Source organism: Quercus robur, chromosome 4 (assembly GCF_932294415.1).
Source record: "Quercus robur chromosome 4, dhQueRobu3.1, whole genome shotgun sequence".
Taxonomy (NCBI): Eukaryota; Viridiplantae; Streptophyta; class Magnoliopsida; order Fagales; family Fagaceae; genus Quercus; species Quercus robur.
The window spans coordinates 11187270-11207935 of NC_065537.1; the positions used below are offsets into that span (position 1 = coordinate 11187270).

Consider the following 20666-nt stretch of genomic DNA (forward strand, 5'->3'; position numbering starts at 1 on the left):
AAGTGTTTGATTGCTGAACCTATTGTTAAAAAGGATGAAAATATTTGTTGCAATCATGTTGTGATACCCGATTTTGTGCCTAGTGTGTGTTCTACCTTAAAGGACAAATCGGTGTACATTCCTCCACATAAAAGAAATCAAAAGGTGGAGAGAAAGGCTGTTAAGTCAAAGCCTCTGTTTAGGTCTCAACCTAAGGCTCTGGATGGATCTAAGTTTGTTCCAACTTGCCACCATTGTGGTGTGATTGGTCATATAAGACCTCAATGTCATAAGTTGAAGAGGGAACAAAACCATATTGCTAGATCCCTTCCCAAAAGGCCTAGTGGACCTAAACACATTGTGTGTCACCATTGTGGTGCCTCTGGTCATCTAAGACCTCAATGCTCTAAGTTTCATGCTTTTAAAAGAATCAAAAGAAAAGAAAAACTTGAGCTTCTTGGAAGTTGTGCTAAAAAGGATAAACAAGATTTGAGTGATAATAGCATGTTGTTAAAGAAAGTGTTTAATGCTCTTAACTCCTTGTCTATGTGCATCTCCGGTTCTCATTCTTCCAACCCTCGTCTCACTTCTCATGAGACACTCATTCCAAACAATTGTTCTGTTTGGATGAGGAAGGGTTCCTATGGTTGAGCTTTTGCTCCTTTGGTCCTTGATCTAATTCTTTCGATCTTTGTAGGACCCTTCATGCATTAGATGCTTCATTGTCATGCATTTGTGCATCTTGCATTCATTTATATGCATTGTTTTGTTTTTGATCTTACTTTTATGTTTCAGTTTTGTGTGAGTAAAAAATCCAAAACCACATAAAAAGTGAAAAATTCAAAAAGTTTGATCGTATATGTTTGAGCACATATCACATGTGAGTTTGGCCTTGTACCTTTGTACAAATGGCTTTGTGCATTTACGAGCTTAGCTTGTTATTTTTGCACTTATATCTTTGTGGGAAAAATCTTGACATCTTTGTGTGATTGTTGTAAATCGATCTTCAAGCTTGTCATGAATGATTAGTCAATAGTCATGTTGGTTTTGATACTTGCGTAGACTTGTGCTTATATCTCTTCCCACTCTTTTATTTTTATTGCTTAAAGAGCTCAATAAATGTAAATCTCAAAATGAAAAGAGATAATGAGCTGCAAAAGTCGTCGCAAATACTAGTATTCGACTAGGAAAAAGGGAAAGCGACTTAAATGAAATTGTATGATGCCCAAAAAAAAAAAAAAAAAAAAAAAAAAAGCCAAAGGCTTGTTCATCAATTTGAAATATCAAAAATTTCAGGCATCAATCTCAAAAATGAGATGTATTGCTCAAAATGAGTTGTATTGATTCAAAATGATCAAATGTTATGAATTGTAAGAAGCCAAATGAAAAGCTTCAATCTTATGTAATCATTTTCTTGTGGGAGGTCATATATGTTCATTTCTATAATTGAGATAGACCATTTGACTTAGCACTAGTTGTGTATGACTTGATTGAATTGATCATTGAAGCTTCACTCTAGACTAAGGACTATTCCACATTTGATACACACACACAACACACATGCCTAATGTTCAATGAATGTCTCATTCATTTGTTAGATTGTACTTGTCTAAATGTGATGTGTGTGTGCTCAATCATATATGGTTCAATCCAAAAAGATTTTTGATCATTTTATATGTTTTTGGAAGTGATTTTTATCACTTTTTGTGTTTATGTTTAGTGCTTACTTTGTTTTTCAATGTTTAAACATGTTCTGGTTTGAAAAACAAGTGTCAGATTTTTTGGCCACTCATTTTGGCTGGTCGCGTGAGCTGCCAGCAAGCTGCCAGTTTTGGCTGGTCGGTTTGGCGGCTTGCAAGCCGCGAGTCTAAGCCGCGAGTTCAGACAGAGAGGTTTCGCGGCTCACTCGCGACTTGGCTCGCGACTCGCCAGTCGCGAGTCGCCCAGAATCAGCTTTTTAAAGAGCTTTTTCGTGGGAAACTTGTTTTAAACCTCTCCCATCCTCTCTAAAACCCCTCTTTCAATATTTTTACATCAAAACCCAACCAATTTGAATGGTTTTTCAATCCATTAACATCTCTAAGGTAATTATAAACTCTTTTCATTGATTTTGATCCTTAGATTATGTTTTGGAGAGTTTTGTGCTCTTGGTTGGGATTTTCATCATAGGGGTTGGGAAAACTTATTTTTTGTCAATTTTCTTCATGGGATTGGTTTCTTTTGTTGATATGCATTGGATGTTGGCCCCTTGTGGCAGAAAGAACATGTATTAAGGGTGGATTTCATGATGTTCATGCATTGTTTCACATTTTTGTTCATAGTGTGCATGCTAGGTGTTTGATAAAATGCCTCTTAGACATTTTCTCGCTTGTTTGGACTCCGATGAGTACCAAACTTTGGGGTTTCTCATGTTTCCTCATTAGGAACATGTTTGGTTCTTTGGTTGTGTATTTTAACACACTTTGCCCCACATGTGCATTTTTCATGCATTGGTCATGCATTGCACTTAGCCACCTCTTGCACACACCTTTGCTACCCTTGTCATGCATTGGTCTTTACCTTATTTCTTCATCCTAGCATGTCATGCTTACCTTATGCTTTGTCTTAGGATTGAGCTTCATTTTCTCATTCATCTTGCACCCCTCATGCATCATTGCATTGTTCATACCTTCATATCTTGCCCTCGTTTCTTCTTGACCCTTTGTCTATTCCTGACAAAAAGGGGGAGAGTATACTCTAGAGTATGTTTCGGAGTATTTTGTCATTTCTATATGACTCTTGTGCACATCCTTAGAGGGAGAAATTCTATTTCTCATGCACATTTGTAGGGGGAGAGATATTCCATAGGGGAGATGCATATACCAAGGGGGAGAAGACATTGTGTTAACTAGAAAACCTTGTTCTGTTTGTTTTCTTGTTGACTTTATGGTGCTTTGTGTTATGCTTTGGTGTTCTCATTGCATCATGTTTGTGATTTGGACATGCATATATCCCTATGCTATTGTGCTTCATTGAATGCATGTTCGAATGATCATTTGCTTTGCTATGTGATCATTGTAGTCATTTCTATATGACTGGTTCGGTGTATGATCAAGTTGCTCACATGTTTCACATCATGTTTACTTGATCGTAATTTGCTTGTTACATTATACTTGTCCTTTTATTACTTGCTTTACCTTGAGGGTCTAATGTGTTTTGTGCAAGTGTTTCAGGTTACAAGTATATATGTTCCAAATGCATCACAGCTTCTCATCACATCTTCTCATCACTTTGAAGGGGAGAAACTTTATGCACTTTTAGTTTATATTGTTTAAGTTCTTATTCTATATAATGTGTTTGTACCCATATGCTTCTGTAAGCTTTCAGGGTTTATGTTTTATGCATAGTTTGTAGGCCTTGTGGTATGTACCATGCTTAAGTGCAGCCTTTATGCTATGTGAAATCAGTATTTTAAATCTAAATGTTCAGCATTGTGGTTTATGTACTGTCACTCTTGTGCCCTTGTAGGATTGTTCCTAGATGCATATGCCTTGTGTGCTATGCATTGGTTGAGTGTTGAGCATACAAGTGTCTTGCCTTGTGCTTGTTAACTTGTATGTCTTTGTGTTCATTCCAAGTGTGAATGAACACTGTGATCACTACCTTGTGGTGTTCACTTGGTTGATCAAGCCATGGTTTGTTCATTAACTCCATCTTATGCTTGATCTCTTTTTGCCTGTTTCATATGCATTAATAATTTTCTGCTTACAATGATCATGGTGTATTGTTGTGTTTCAGGAGTTTATGTTCATATGATTCAAGTGCTTCACAGCTTCTAGAATTAGGTGTGAGTGAGTTTTGATCAACTGTTCCCAACTCACATGTTAAGTCTAGAGTCTGTTTTAGGGTTTTGTCACGGAATAGCCAAAGGGGGAGATTGTAAGGTTGAATTTATTCAACCATCTAATTGGCTTTATTCCGTGCCAAATTTGCTTGTAATTCAGCATTTAGTAACCCTGTATTTAGGTGGGATTGTTGTAAGGGTAGTGAGTGAGATAGTGTGAAGATTGCTCAAGAGTGTGCAAGAAAACAGAGAGTCGCGGCTGGGACTCGCGACTGGACTCGCGGCTTCAACCCGCCAGAAGATGCACACGTGCCAAGCATGCTGGAAGATGAACAGTCATGCTAGCTGGAGCACTACAGGACAAAACAGGACAACTGGCCATACGGTTAACTCGCGACTGGAACTCGCGACTTAGTCAAGCAGCGAGGTCAAGCCGCGAGCCACCCCTGTTTTGGAAAAACCTGACGTTTCGCATTCCACTCCTCTTCAGTATAAATACCCTTTTAACCCACGATTGAAAGAGAGCTTCCAGAGAGAATTTTGAGAGAGAAACCCTAAAGAAAAACCAGATTGTTTTACCCACAATCTCTACCTTAGAGTCTCATCAAAATCCCTCACTCTCTTCCTCTCCATTGTCAAATCCTTGAGAGGCCTTTATACCAAACCTGGTTCTCACCATTATCATCTCTGTGAGACAGTCGTTTGGAGTTCTGGGAAGCAGTTAGGAAGGAGCCAATCTTTATTGGTTGATGCTACGGTGAAGTAGCGGAATCCGGAAAGCTAGAAAAGAAAAAGGTTCGGCGCAACCTCGTTGGAGCAAGAAGCTTGGAGGGCTTAGGTGCATTGGGTAGATTAGGCTTGGAGGGTCTATTGCTGTCCTTGTATCCCAACTGTATTTTCTAGTGGATTGATTACCGCTTGGAGGGCGGCGGAGAGGTTTTTCGCCGAGGTCTTCGGTTTCCTCTTCGATAACATATCTGGTGTTATCGCTGTGTTTGCATCTTCCTTCCTCTCTATCTCTGCCTTTACATTATCTGCTGTGGTTTATTTTGTTGTGGCTTAGATAGTTGTTTAATCAATACCATGTTATAGCATATGTTAAGTTTCCGCACACTATTGTTTAACATATTGCATGTGTTGATTAAATTGGTTTTTGGGGGTCTAAACGTTCAAAAGTGTTTTTGTACACGTTTTTGAACTTTCAGATACCTATGAGGACTCTTGCATACCTGTAGTGTTCAGGGAAAGGACATGGACAAAGCTCCTAAATCCAGTTGGAGTTGTATACTTGGGGATCATAAAGGAATTTTTCTCAAATGCTAGTGTGGAAGGGGATCGTATAGATTGTTGGGTGAGACACAAAGAGTTTGTGATTACAAAGGACAACATTCAAGAATTTTTGGAGATTCGTCCTCCCTCACAGCCAATCACAGTCCAATATGAGGATCGCTTGGACTTTATTGAGGAGATGGTGTTAACTCTTGGTGGTACACTTAAGAAGACCTCTATGAACACAATTCCGTTCAATCCAAAGATGAGGACTCTTGCTCATGTGATGATCCACAACTTATATCCTGTCACCAATCTGACAAGATTGTCTGCTCCAAGGACAATCTTTTTGTACGATCTCTTTACTCACAAGGAAATTGATATATGTGGACACATCTTCCACCTTTTGAAGAAGAGCATTGAGAAGCAGAATTCCAGAACAGTCATGCCATTCCCCTCACTCATAATGGGCCTCATCGCAAAGTCAAGGCTTAAACTTCCAAGTGGTCTCACTGTGGTTCAAAGAGACTATCCCATTGGTGCAAATAAAGTGACTCGGAGCATAGCCCACATCTAAGGCTCCAGAATAGTTGTGTGTTCAATACCAAGGGATTGTGTTGAGGAAGAGGGTGGTGACACAGAGGAGGAGATTGATAGATTCACCACTACTCCAGAGACTTCAGCTCAGCCGTCATCTTCAGCACTAGCACGAGGACCAAACAAACTTGATCGCCTCCTAGCTAGAGTGGAACAAATGTTTACCATGCTTGACTCCCATGTGCAGCATACCGCGAACTAGTTTGCATACGTTCAGGGTCAGATCATGGCATTATCTTCTTAGATCGATGACTTATCCATGGACCAGGGATCAAATTTAGAGTTTGATCAGTTCTAGCCTCTTTGGCCATTCCGGTAAAAAAGGGGGAGAAAATTTTGAGGAGGAGCTTGCATAGCTAAGGGGGAGCATAGCTTAGATCATAGATACATTGGTTCATTACAGGCGGTTTAGCTTTATTTATGTTTTGGTTTAAATTGTTTTTAGTGTTTATAACTCATGGATAGTTGACTTTACTGCTTTTATTTAAAGCTTTAGTACTTTGGTCTTCATTTCAGTTTATATTAAGTATTTGTGCTTTTCTTATTGCTTTGTAGCATTTTTTTGTACTTTTAAGATATTGCTAATATGTCTTAAGTATCTCACACATGTAACCTAGTAGGATCTTGTATCATAAATGCATATACTTCGTATTTTGCATTGGTTATGTGTTGGACATGCAATTGATCATTGTGATTGGTCTTCATTGCATTGCATGTCCGGATAAGCATTTACTTGCTAAATGTTCATTGTAGTCATTCTTTAATGACTGACCTTGATTGATCAAGATGTGCTTATAGGTTTTATAGTGTTTACAAACTTGATCGTACTTTATTTGCTCATGTATGTACCATGTATTCAACTTGTCATAAGCTTAATGAAAGTTTTGTTTGTGTGCGTGTGTTTTAGGTTACAGGTATATACGTGCAAGTGCTTCACAGCTTCTAGATTAGGTGTGAGTGAGTTTTGCCACTGTTCTCAAACTCACGTTTAAGTTTAGAGTCTATTTTAGGGGTTTTGTCACAGAATAGCCAAGGGGGAGATTGTAAAGTTGTAATTTACAACTATGTGTTTTGTTGGCTTTTATTCCGTGCCAAATTTGATTGTAATTTTATTCAATTTTTTGTACCCTATATTTATTATGGGATTTAATTGTAAGGGTTGTGTGTGAGAGAGAGAGATTGTGAAGACTCAAGCAAATTGAAGATTGAAGAGTTTTTGCGAGTAGCTCACGACTAAGCATCTTGCAAAATAACGCATGTGCCCTACACATGACTAGAATGCGAAGAGTCAGGATAGGATGGAGGTAGCTGTGTTTTGCGAGTAGCTCACGAGGAAAGCCTTCCCATGAAACACTCGCAAAACATTCTGTTTTGCCAGATTGTCCTATCTGATGCACACTTTCTGTACCCACACTATATATACCCACATTACCCATAAATGTTGAGGTGCGCTTCTAAGAGAAAACCCTAGCCAAAAAATCTTGAGAGTTAGAGATTGTTATACCCACAATCTTCTACACAATTGCTTGTAGATTTTCCTCAACTCCTACCTTTCCATTTTCATGTCCTTAAGAGGTTGATAGCCCAAACACTTACCACACCCTTTCAGAGTGTTCAGTGAGGTTTTGGTGCTGTTAGGAAGCATTGGAAGAAGTCAAGGATGACAGATGCAACATGGAGCTTGTTGCGGGATCCGGAGAGCTAGACAAGACACGATTCTGAGAAGCCTTGTTGGAGTAAGAGCTTGGAGGGCTTAGGTACATCGGGTAGATTAGGCTTGGAGGGTCTCTTGCTAACCCATGTATCCCAACTGATTATCTAGTGGATCAATTATCGTTGTGTTGTCTTTGTGTTTGCATCTTTCTTCTCTACTCTTTTACCTTTCATTTTACTACTGTGTTATTATGAATATGGGTTAGAGTAGCTTATTTGTTTATACACTCACATTTACTCTTTTCTACACTTAGTAAAAGTTAGAGTAAAATCTATCGAGCCGTAATTTTTATTTGGGGGGTCTAAATAGCTCTTGTGTTTTCACACATTTTAGAGCATTCACATTAATCTACTAACATGCTTGAAACGTAATAATCCCCTTAACCTATACTACCCATGGTGTAAAGATAGCCTCCTTATAGCCTTTCTTAATAACCCATGCCTCCTTAAAAGTTAATGTTTTTTTTTTTAAGAAACATTCTAGTGATTTTTATTCAAAAGCTAGTAAATCAGTAGTTACAAAAGAAAGAATGTCTAGTGGAACAGATTCCATCCAGACTAATTATGGTGAAGATTCTCTAGCACTTTTAGCTAAAGCATTCATAACAAAGTTTCCTTACCTAAAGATATGAGAGACGGAAAAAAAATCTGAAAAAAGCTTACATAAGGCAACATGTGTGGGCGCAAGCACTAGCAACAGTTCCTCTTGTTAGGAAGTACCCTTTTGGTAGAGGGGTGGATAATGGAGTCGCCACCTAGATTAAGTCTAGGAACCATATGTATAGTGTTAGGTTCTAAAAGTTTATAATAACTAGCAATCCGTGAGTACAAACTTGTCTATATACAGATTCCTAAGTCTATAGGTTTGATTAGACTATGCTTAAGTTGATATAGGTCAAGATTCAAGAACCTACAAGCTTCAGAAAGAAGAATTCAAAATCAACCTAGTTTGACCGATTGAAAAATTAGATCCAACCGATTGAAAATCACAGAAAATCAAATTCTACAAAATTTTATTTTAGCCCAACAGTCCATTGGCCCATCAAGTAATTAAGGTTTCAAATCTATTTCACATAGTACTTACAGGAAACCCTAAGGCATGTTTTGTGATGACTTTGGAGGTGCTCTTGTGAGATCTAAAAGGTTTTGTGCTTTCTCTTTTTAAAGTCACTACCGAAAATCATTCTTATACCATTAGAACTGGTAGATCTAAAGTTGCTACTACAAGATCAACAACTACTGATGATCTTAACCTTCAAGGGTATTCTTGGAGTCACAAAAACTGGAGAGTTTGTGTTGCTAAACCTTTGAGTGCGATCTCAAAGTCATAAGCGTAGGAGCTTGTGTTGCAACAAATCCAAGGAGAGAAAGAGTTCGTGGCTTTAAAGCTTGCACATGGTTATGTCAGTAAGTTACTACTGGAGGTAGCAATAGATTTAGGGTTAAATCTTATTGTAAAAAATTTGATTCTCTATTAGTGGATTTGTTTGCCTTGAGGATAGGTTCAGTCCCCAGGTTTTTACCATGAGACAGTTCGTTTCATTGGTTTTCTTGGGTGATCATATTCATGTGTTATTTACTTTTCCATTGCTTGACATGATACGATTTATGCTTGTTTAACCTTGATCTAAATAATAAACCTAATAATCAACTTGGATAATTAATTAGGTCAAACGAATCTGGTTTACAAGGGTCTAAACAAAACAAACCCCATCTGACTAGAGCATTATCTAGAGTTTAGGTATAGGGATACGATGGTGTTAGGCACCAAACCTGATCTGACCTTTTGGTTATCCTCTATTCATTATGTTCCACATCGTAATTCCATGAAAAGGTCCTCCAATAGGTTATTCTACACACACACAGAGTAAGCCTACCTTAACATGCATTTAACACACAAAATGGCACATATCCAAGGGCAGCAAACATCAAATGGCAATAACATCAATAAAGTAGCAAAGTCACAACCATGGCATTAATCAAGCATGTTCAATCATTCAACCACTTGCATCAAGGCATTCATCATTCAAAGAAACAAATCATCATATCCAAAGATGCATGTTTATATTCATATGCATGACTTACCTTACTTACCTCATTGCATTATAACACCTACACATCAATGCATGTTCATGTTCTATGCATGTTCATATTGTTCACATAAGGCATAAGCTATAATCATCGTTCTAATCAATCTAAGAAAACAAACATGTTATTCAATTGACTATAAACTTAAACATGAGAAATCTAGACTAAATAGAGCCTAAATATGTAATTAAAACTAAGCTAAACAATAAAATATATATATATATATATATATATGTTTAAAGGAGGAAATTGTAGGGTTGCCAATTTAAAAATAGGAAATGTACCTGGAATCAAGTAATCACTAGCATCAAACATTGACTTATTTGAATTTGAAAATGAACCTTAACTAATGAACCCCCCTCCACCCCAGATTTCTCAGTTTTCCACACTTGTATGAACCACCTCAGAGATTCTCCACACCCCTCAGCCACTGTTGATGGAGCCACCACTGTTTTGCTATCCATCTCCCTTGGGCAAACTAACCTATTTTCATAGTAACCTAGGACAAAAATAACATTTTTATAAGACAATAGGTATGGAGAGGCTTGCAAATTGGGACCATACTGTTGCTAATCAGGCGTGAGAGACCCTATACTTCGAATCCATAAATCACAGTCTTTGTTGTCATGGTTCAAGCAACCACACCAATAACATAAGTTTAGCAAACATTCACATTTGAAAACTACCTAGCTTTTCTCGCCACCTTCTAGAGACACCACCCTCCCTAGGGAAAGGGGAAGTGACACACCAATAGTAACTCGAACCTAAATAAAACTTCCACCCTCCTCAGTGGCCTCTCCTAAGGACCGTCTGACTTCCCATTAGTCTCACATAGACCTTTGGCCACCTCTTTCATAATAAACCTAACTGGGATGTCATGAACTTGTACCCAAAAGGTGGCCTTTGCAAACTTCAAATTACATAACAGAATATCTTTATCATACCTTTCCAAAACCACCAACTGCTTGTCAAAGCTTAATGGATCGATGTGAATGATTCTATCCATGTCAATAGGATTGTCGAAGACAAAAAGAACTTTGTGGTCTCCTAAATTTCATAACATAAAACCACTAGTAGACTGCCATAATTGTTTGAAGGTTCTTGCTACAACCTCCATGTGTGTCACAGGGTTAAATTTTCTGCCTATGATGGCACTAAGCCCACTGACTTAGTCTCAGCCAACACACCACACACACGCACTGTAGGAACACTATGATCAGAATTATCAAGAGAATGCACACACACACAGCACACACAGTATTTACAGGGCACCAACCCCAACCTTCATTACTCAATATCAAGTACACAGGAAGCCTGAGAATCCACACGAATTTCTCAAAGCCAAAACAATACACTCTCTATACTGTTGACAACCCCAACAGCCTAGGATAATATTCAGCATAAACTGCCATGGCAGTTACTACCAAGTAACTGCCCCATTTCCTGGACTTGCTGCCACATGTAGTCTGACTTAGGACACCTTTGCTGCTGCTGCCTTACACGTTTCCAGCCCTTGCATTGCATATCTGAAGCACCCACAATGCTAGGAAACGTTGGTGACTGCCACCAACTGCTGCTGCACACACAGCACATGCCAGCCCAACACTCGGCATCTCATCATGGGTCTTCTGCCCATGTTCCAGCAGCCCACATGTGATGCCCATCACGTTTTAGAAGCCTTGGCCCTCTACCCAAGCCCTTCCTTATCAGCATCACAGCCCACATATCATGTCCATCAGCAGCACACTAAGCAACTGCCATCAGCCCACTCACATCAGTCCATACATTCAGCCAGCACCAACCAGCCCAATGTCTTGCACAGCATATCATCAACATCAGCAGCCCAGCACTGCCTTGCACACAAGCCACCAAGCCCACATACGAAGCAACCAATAACCAAGCCATCATGCCATGCACTACCACGTAGGGTCAGCACCACCTGCTGCTGCCCATCATCAACAAACCGTTGCTGCCCACCATGGCCCTCCTCTGCCATGGCCTTAGGGCATCATGTGGAGCAAGGTGCCTCCATATGCTGCCCCTCATCATGCTCATCAAACTGATCCCAGCAGGAGGACTGGGCTTGTCCCCCTCAAAGAGCACTTAGGAGCTTCACTAGATAGGCATGAGGAGCCATTGGTGTCTTGAGAAAACATTGAGCCATGTGACTAGCCTGATGTTGTCCAAGCACTCCACTTCCTCATGCCATCATCAGCAACTTGCAAAGCTCCTAACAAACCACCCCCACCAGAAGAAGCCGACGTCCTCGTCGGGAGGGTATCCTCAAATGCCTTCACCTCTTTCTCAAACTGCCACAATGTTGATGCTTTCTCCCAACTTGCCTCTGATTCAGCCACCCCTTTCCACTTCACTAAGTAGTAAGTTATCATATTTCCTCCCTTTCGATAACCTGTCACCTTCTTATCAAGAATTCTGTCCACTTCCTTGTCGAACTGAACCATGACAGTAGGCGGGGCACGCCTTGCCTCATTCCTAGCAGGCTCTTCTGCATCACCATGATAAGGCTTCAAGAAGCTAACATGGATCGTTGGGTGAATCTGCAACCTTTCTGGCAGCTTTAACTTGTAAGCCACAGCACCAACCCTTTTTACTATCTCAAATGGACCATCATATTTCGGGATTAAACCTCTGTGAATTTGCTCATTTCGAAACTTCCTCCAAATCTGTGGTGTCAGTTTCAACAGCACTTTGTCCCCCACTTGGAACTCAAGAGGTCTTCTCCTTTTATCAGCATACTTCTTTATTCTTCTTTGTGCTTTCAACAAGCTGTCTTGTGCCTCCTGCATCAGCTCTTGCTTGTTTACAGCAAATCTGTATGCTGCAGGACATCTACCCCCTGATTGTTGCTTAGCAATTTCGTGAGGTGTGAGAGGCTGCTGCCCCATAGCCAACTCAAAGGGACTCATACCCGTTGATGCAGACTTGTGCAGATTATAAGCAAACTGCGCAAAATCCAGCAAGTCTAGCCAATTCCTCTGGCTGGCAGTCACATAATGCCTCAAATAATCCTCCAACACAGCATTTATCCTTTCTGTTTGCCCATCCGTTTGTGGGTGATTTGCAATAGAAAACTTCAATTCAGAACCCATCAAACCAAACAGAACAGTCCAAAATCGACCAGTAAACCTAGAGTCTCGATCACTTACAATATCTTCAGGCAACCCAAAGTATTTCACCACATTCTTATAGAACAAATCAGTAGCCACCTCTGCTATACATGTACTCGGTGCAGCCATAAAAACAGCATACTTTGAGAATCTATCAACCACTACAAACACTGAACCCATCCCCTTAGCTTTTGGCAAACCAGTAATAAAATCCATTGAAACTGAAACCCATGGACTTTTTGGTATGGGAAGAGGTTGTAGCAAACCTGCTTCCTTTTGAGTTAAACCTTTGTCTTGTTGACAAACTAGATAGGTTTTCACATACAACTCAACATTTAACTCCATTTTAGGCCAAAAATAAGAACGGGACAATAAAGCATACATCCTATCCTTACCCGGATGTCCTGCCCACTGTGGATCATGAGTTTCTTTCAGCAACTCCCTTCGGATCTTTCCACTTGGTACAAACAGCTTGCCACCCTTGGCATACAGCAACCCATCTTCCAGCCAATAACGCCTCACAAGGCCTGCAGTCACATCCTGCACCAGCTTTTGATAAGTAGCATCAAGCTTAGCACTCTCCCTGATCCTATCCACAAAATATGACTCCACTCTAGTCAAGGCAGCCACATGCTCTTGCACTTGTTTACGACTAAGTGCATCAGCTACTTCATTGTGCTTGCCTGGTTTGTGCTCCCACACAAAATCATATTCTTGCAGTAACTCTTGCCACCTAGCTTGCTTTGGTGACAACTTCTTTTGTGTGTTAAAGAAGGTATTAGCCACATTGTCTGTTTTCACCACAAACCTTGGTCCTAGCAGATACACACGCCATGCCAATAAACAATGGATCACTGCAATCATCTCCTTTTCATGGGCTGAACACTTCTGTTCTGCCTCATTTAACTTCCTGCTCTCATATGCAACAGGATGCTTTTCTTGCACTAGAACACTGCCAATTGCTTTGTCAGAAGCATCAGTATGGACTTCAAAGGGTAACCCAAATTCTAGCAGACGCAGCACAGGTTCACCGGATACAGCCACCTTCAACTTGTCAGACGCTTCTTAACATGCATCTGTCCACACCCATTTCTTGTCCTTCTTCAGCAAATCTGTGAGAGGAGCAACCTTCTTGGAATATCCTTGAATGAACTTTCTATAGTAATTAGCCAAACCAAGGAAAGATCTCAATTCCGTCACTTTGCTTGGTGAAGGCCAATCAAGGATAGCTTGCACCTTCCCCTCATCCATCATCACCATGCCTTTGCTGATTCTATGCCCCAGAAACATAATCTCTTACTGGGAAAACTCACACTTCTCTTTCTTAACAAACAACTGATGTTCCCTCAGTTTGGACAGCACCTTCCTAAGGTGTTCCAAGTGATCCTCCAAGGATTCACTATAAATCACTATGTCATCCAAATAAACCACAACAAAGCGATCCACATACTCATAAAAGACATCATTCATCAAATTACAGAATGTAGCAGGGGCATTCGTTAAACCAAAAGGCATAACTAAAAACTCATAAGAACCATACCGGGTCACACAAGTAGTCTTAGGCTCATCCCCTTCAACAATTCTCACTTGCCAATATCCTGATCTCAAGTCCAACTTTGTGAAGTACACAGCTTTGCTCAATCTGTCAAAGAGGTCTTGAATCAAAGGAACTGGATACTTATTCTTCACAGTCACTTTGTTCAAGGCTCTATAATCCACACACATCCGCAATGAGCCATCATGCTTCTTCTGGAACAACACAGGAGCACCATAAGGAGCCTTGGAGGGCTGAATGTAACCTGCATCAAGCAATTCTGTCAACTGCTTCCTCATTTCAACCAACTCCATTGGGGACATTCTATAAGGAGCCTTCGAGGGAGGCTTTGATCCAAGAACCAATTTGATTCTATGATCAACAGCACGCCTTGGTGGAAGGGTCTTAGGTAGTTCTGGGGGCATCACATCAACAAACTCCCCCAACAATCCATCCACAGCATCTGGAACTTCAACATACTTGTCCCGCTTCATCTCAATCAGTGCAGCCAAGTAAGTTATCTCACCCTTCTTCAGCCCATGCTCAACCTGCATGGCTGAAACCATAGGTCCTTTCCCCTTGCTAGTCTTGCTATTTCCTGCCCCACGCCTCACAGGAACATAGCATGGCTGCTTATGGGTTTGGGAAGGTGCTAGGCACCCAAGCAGTGTGTCGGCCACCACTAGACCATTTTAAATAAAGAAATTAGGATAAATTACAAAGTTGGTCCCTATCATTTACACCATATCTCAATTTAGTTTCTAATTTTTCAATTGTGTCAATTTCGTTCTCAATTTTTCAATGTCGTGTCGATTTAATCCATGCCATTATCTCTTAGATGAAAATTGTTGACATGGTAAATGGCCCAAATAAACATAAATAAAAATTGCCACTTCAATGGACACTTGTACTACCACATCATCTGACAACCAAAATCTCTTACTCAACTCCATCTGCTTTCCCCCTTTCTTGCTAGTCACCACTAACCAAACCCATCTCCATCTCCTCTCCCTCATCCTCTAAGAAGTTGCAAACACCAGCAAGTTCAACTTAAGAATAATTGATTGAAATATTTATCTTATGTTACCTAGAAAAGATATAGAAGTCATGTCGGTCCTTCCAAAGTGAGAAAGTATGGAACTTTTGAAGTTTGGGACAACATAAGACTTTCACCATATCCTAATATTCCCACCAGATCCTAAAATCAACCATATGTATAACAAATGAAATAAAACCCAAAACACATAACCTAGTGGGTTCAGTAAAAACAATGGAAGAGTTCCTAAGTCTATAACTATGGATACCGCCATAGCCAAATTTGCTTTATCATTTTGTGTAAGGTTGAATTTAATCAACCATGTGTTGGCTTTATTCCGTGACAACTTTGCTTGTAATACAGCACTTAGAAATCCTGTATTTAGGTGGGAATCATGTAAGGGTAGTGTGTGAGAGAGTGTAAAGAAATGCTCAAGACAGTGCAGTGAAGCAGAGACTCGCGGCTAGGACTCGCGGGAGGCTCGTGGCTTGCAAGCCGCCAAAAGTTGCACACGCACAGAGCGTGCAGGGGAGCTGAACAGTCATGCCAGCTGGAGCACTACAGGACAAAAATCCAAACTGGCCATTTAGTTAGCTCGCGGCTTGAACTCGCGACTCAGTCAAGTCGCGAGATCAAGTCGCCAGCCAGCCCTGTTTTGGAAAAACTGACTCTTTACATTCCATTCTCACACCAGTATAAATACCCATCATTCCCACAAAATATGGGTGGCCATTCAGAAAGAAAAACCCTAAGAGAGGTTTCTTCAAAACACCCACCCAATTAGAGAGAGCTACTCATTCTTGGAAAGAAATCTTTGTAGTCTCTTCTCATTCCCTCTCTCATTGTCATACCTATTGAGAGGAGATTTCTATCCAAACACTACCCACGCCTATTTAGAGTGTTGAGTGTTTTTGGAGCTTTGGGAAGCATTGGAAGATGCCAAGGATGGCGGATGCTATGGATTATAGCGGAATCCGGTAAGCTAGAAAAGAAAAAGGTTCGGCGCAACCTCGTTGGAGCAAGAAGCTTGGAGGGCTTAGGTACATCGGGTAGATTAGGCTTGGAGGGTCTTTTGCTGTTCATGTATCCCAACTACATTTTCTAGTGGATTATTGACCGCTTGGAGGGCGGCGGAGAGGTTTTACGCCGAGGGCTTCGGTTTCCTCTTCGATAACACATCGTGTGTTGTCCTTGTGTTTGCATCTCTCTTCTCTTTATCTTTGCCTTTTATTTTCTGCTGTAGATGTGTTTTTAATTGGCTTAGATTGTTTACCAATTCTGTTGATAACTTTTGTTCATTTTCCGCACACTAGTTGTTTGTCATAAAGCTTGAATTGGTTATTTTGTTTTTGGGGGTCTAAACGTTCAAGGGTGTTTTATACCATATTTGAACTTTCATTTTGTTTTAATAACAGAAATCTACTAAGTGCTCTGCAGTTAGCTTGTAAGGTAGATTTCCTTTCAATTGTTCCCTTCTTTGGTTGGTGGAGACTAACGAGAGAGGGGGAAAGGTTTTTGTTGACATGGGAAATAAATAATTTTTTTTGGCCGTTTGCCACATCAAAATTTTTCATCCAGTAGATAACGGCCGGGACTAAATTGATACGACACTGAAAGGTTAGAGACCAAATTGACACAATTGAAAGGTCAAGAACCAAATTGAAATATGATGTAAAAGATAGAGACCAACTTTGTAATTTACCCAAGAAATTATTAATGCAGCCCTACCCCAATAATGCATTTATTCACATTAAGTAAAACGCACACAAGGCATATATTCAAATGAGTAATACTACAGCCACAAATTATTTTAGAACATTTTACAAAATGTTGATGTGATTAACATCTTATTGGTTTTCATCTAGGTCTACCATTAATATCACATTTTCATTTACCAATAATTACTCATCACATCAGTAGTTTGTAAAATTTTTTGTAAAATTGTTTATATCTCTAGCATTATTCTATTCAAAAATCACATCACAAACACAAAAGGAAATTGATTTGAAATTCAAATTAAATTAGATTCAACCAAATTAGAAAACGACCAATCAAATCAAAGATGTCAGGTTTCATTCTTGACCTATTACGGAAATGTTTATAAACAAATCATAGAAAATAAGTAATTGTCATTTATTAACTCAATTCTAGAAATTTAAAATCAAACAAGTCCCAGAATCTATAGAAAACAATCAATTTAATAAAGACACGATGTTCTGCTCATCCTATGTGTCAGCTGTGTATGCATCCTGCTTACAAAAAAATGAAATCTTACATTTTCATATTGAATTAACTGAAAATGTAACACATAAACTAAAAAAAAAAAAAAAAAAAAAAAAACACTAACGAATAAATATGATGAACTCATGGTCAGATTAAAACATATCAAGAAAGGCCATGATCATCACATAAATGAAACAAACATTCAAATAAAATACATCAACAAATTCATGCGGATCGCATTTAACAAAGTAAGAATATCGTTGAAGGGAAAACTTACCACGTCTATGGATCACGGATTTGAAGCTTTTAACCGATCCCTCAGTACCTACAACAACAAAATGAGATTAAGAATACAACAACAAAATGAGATTAAGAATGCAAGGAAATGGAAGAACTCTTTAGATTTTCGCAAATCATTACTCAAGAATAAAAAGATTATTAAAAGAGGTTTAGGAAAACAAGACTGAAAACCACTTTCTATCCATAGGATTACTCCAGTGATTTTCAAAGCCTAAAAATTTGCTAGTTTTGTGTGCTAGTGAGATAGAGAGATAAGAGAAAAGTAAGAGAGAGATCTAGAAGAATGATAGCCTAAAGTGTGACACCCCAACTCTTCATTGGCAATATATTGTCTTTTTTGGGAGTGACACAAAGTCTCTTCCTCAAGGTTTTAAAAGGCCTCTTGCCAATTAGAGTTCAAGGTTCTTAGATAAGGCTAATAACCTCTTCTTACCTAGGCAATGTGGGACTAAGTCAAGATTTGGTTTTTCCTCACTTTGCCCCATTTAAAAGGTTATTAAATAAGAGGTAAAATGGATGAGACATAGATCGAACTCAGGAATTCTTGTTCTGATACTATGTTAAATTACTGATTGTCCTCGAAGTTTAAACTATTAAGATATGGTAAATTTTAATCATTTAACCATATATACTTCTAACATATATTACTAACTATACTTTTGCACGCCATATATGTACATGCACCATAAAAAAGCCTATGAAAAGTTGAAAACAAGCGAGGTGCTTGGAAAACCAAAATAATGCAAAGATTGTAAAGAAGCCCCCAAAATTTTGAAGAACCAAAAGAGATAATGAGAGAGATATTCCTGGCAGTGGAAAGAAGATAAAATAGGCAAAGAAGAAAGAAAAAAGAATTAAGCTATAGGCGTTGGGCACGACTCTATCTCAATTGAAACAGAGAAAACCTAAGATTTTATTTTCTGAATCTGGCAATGTACAAAGTGTTATGTTATTTCAAAATTTATATTAAATGGCATTGGATATAGTTTTTTCATTTATTTATAATATTTAATTTGAATCATGGGATAAATCCATTTAAAATGAGGTGAGAGAGAGAGAGAGAGAGATTGGTAGTGTTAGCGGAAAGAAATAAGTCAAGAATAAGAGAAAGAAGAAATAGATACAGGAGAGGGAAGAGGTTAAAAAAAATATATTGTTTAGAACTTTTTTGAAATGGTTGGAACACTTAATACTAAATATGGTAAGCCTCTAGCTCCAACTCACCCAAATGGTGCGATGGTGAAAATATTAATTTATATTGAGATTGTTGGATATTGAAATATATCCTTCTCATAGAGGAATTGAATTAGTGAACTTACTACCAAGAGAGGTTTCCAATTGAGATATGGAAGGTTCAAATCCCTCCTCTTGACTATCAAATTATTAAAAAATAAAAAATAAAAATCAGTGAACTTACCATTGAGAAAAGGGCTTGAATCGTTTGATGATAGAACAAAAATGGACGGTGGCACACTAGGGCCGGGAAGAAACTCCCACTTACCGGTCCAAAATCGGCATCCAGTGTCATTAGGAAACCAAGAAGTAAAAGCCACGCAACCACAGTTGTTCCAGCAAATTGCTCTGCAGTCACTGATGCCAAGACTCGAATTATAGTTGGCTGAAAAGTCTCCAGCTACTAAAAACCCAGTTCTAAGATCGAATATGTCACCCTGATGCCTACACACTGGTTGCTTCCATCTCTGACACCCTCCATTAGTGTTATAACCATAACAATTATCAGCTCGAGCAATATCTTGTCCTTTTAAATCCTTTAGTTGCCCCATGGTTGTAAGCAACCATTCTGACCTCTGGCTTTGATTGCTATTAACGTAGGTGAAGGAATCTTCATATTCATTTGAAACAATGATGAAGTCATACATAGATGTTACCTCTGGTGAAATATTCCTAAATGTCTTACCTCTCAAGACTCCACTTGTCCAATAAACCACCCCATGTTGCTTAATGATCAATTGGCATCCCTTGGGGTCCCATTCAAGAGCCAAAGGCCCTGGAACTGGGATTTCATCAGTTAACCATGATGTGAGTGACCAAGTTTGGCCAGTTTTGTGCCTGATCCCTAATTTCATTCCAGGCAAAAGTGTGTCGGCAGGATAATCAAAACTTTGCCATAAGACCCTTTTAATTGATCCGTTTGATTGAACTTCTTTTAATATAAAATTGCCTGAATCCAATAGAGTAGCAACAGTATTTTTGGTAGGTTGAGGAGGAGAGTATAAAACTATAGGATCCCCACCTTTTTGTACAATTTTCAATGTTCCATTGTTGTCCAAGGTAAGCATGCCCGAATTGTTAACAATTGGTCTGTCTCGACTGCCAAACCATACGAAAAGATTAAAAGGAAGAATTTGATCAGCCTCAGCCATCTTTGATATTGCTAAGTAGGTGTCGGTAGTGGTAGTAGTACTATCGATCCGGTGGAAGAACCCCAAAGCGAATGTCCCTTTTTCAGAAACTATGTAAGTTGAGGAATTGAGCGTATCACCAGGATTAATACTGTTACCCGCAGATGATATGCCCGTAGATGATACATGTACCCACTGTGCATCATGAGGAGTCCACATGCATGGGAAGAAGAGCAAGAAAACTAATTTGAAAAACTGTACGACGTTGGTATCCATGGTTAATACCACTGAAGTTTTCACAAGGCTACTACTTGAATGTCTAGGAAGACTTGAGGAGTAATTGGATCAATACAGTAGGCAATTTTAAAGAATGAAAGAAAATTTCTCACTGGTGTAATGATGTAATCATGGGTAAAATGTACAATAAATTTAGAGTCATGAGTAATGATGAACCAAAAATCTGTGGTCGACATTATACATAGATCATCATTCACCCAGAGAATACGTTACGCATTTATTACGCACATTGACGACGAAACGTAACGGATGGAGCAACGGTCACATAATGAGCTGTGATCTCCAAACAAAGATTTTGTAATGAACTAGCCGTTGA

The 20666-nt window shown here is 39.2% G+C and overlaps 1 protein-coding gene across 1 annotated transcript in view; it reads right to left on the minus strand.

The window, feature by feature from the left end:
• LOC126720571 (G-type lectin S-receptor-like serine/threonine-protein kinase At1g67520) overlaps positions 1-20395 on the minus strand; it is a 51415-nt gene extending 31020 nt beyond the window's left edge. The window contains exons 1-2 of the mRNA XM_050423172.1: positions 19108-20395; positions 17668-17715 (exon numbers count right to left, since the gene is read on the minus strand). Of these exons, the coding sequence (XP_050279129.1) occupies positions 17668-17715; positions 19108-20329 (1270 nt within the window). The 5' untranslated portion in view covers positions 20330-20395. The remainder of the gene's footprint in view (positions 1-17667; positions 17716-19107) is intronic.
• Positions 20396-20666: the final 271 nt, after the last annotated feature.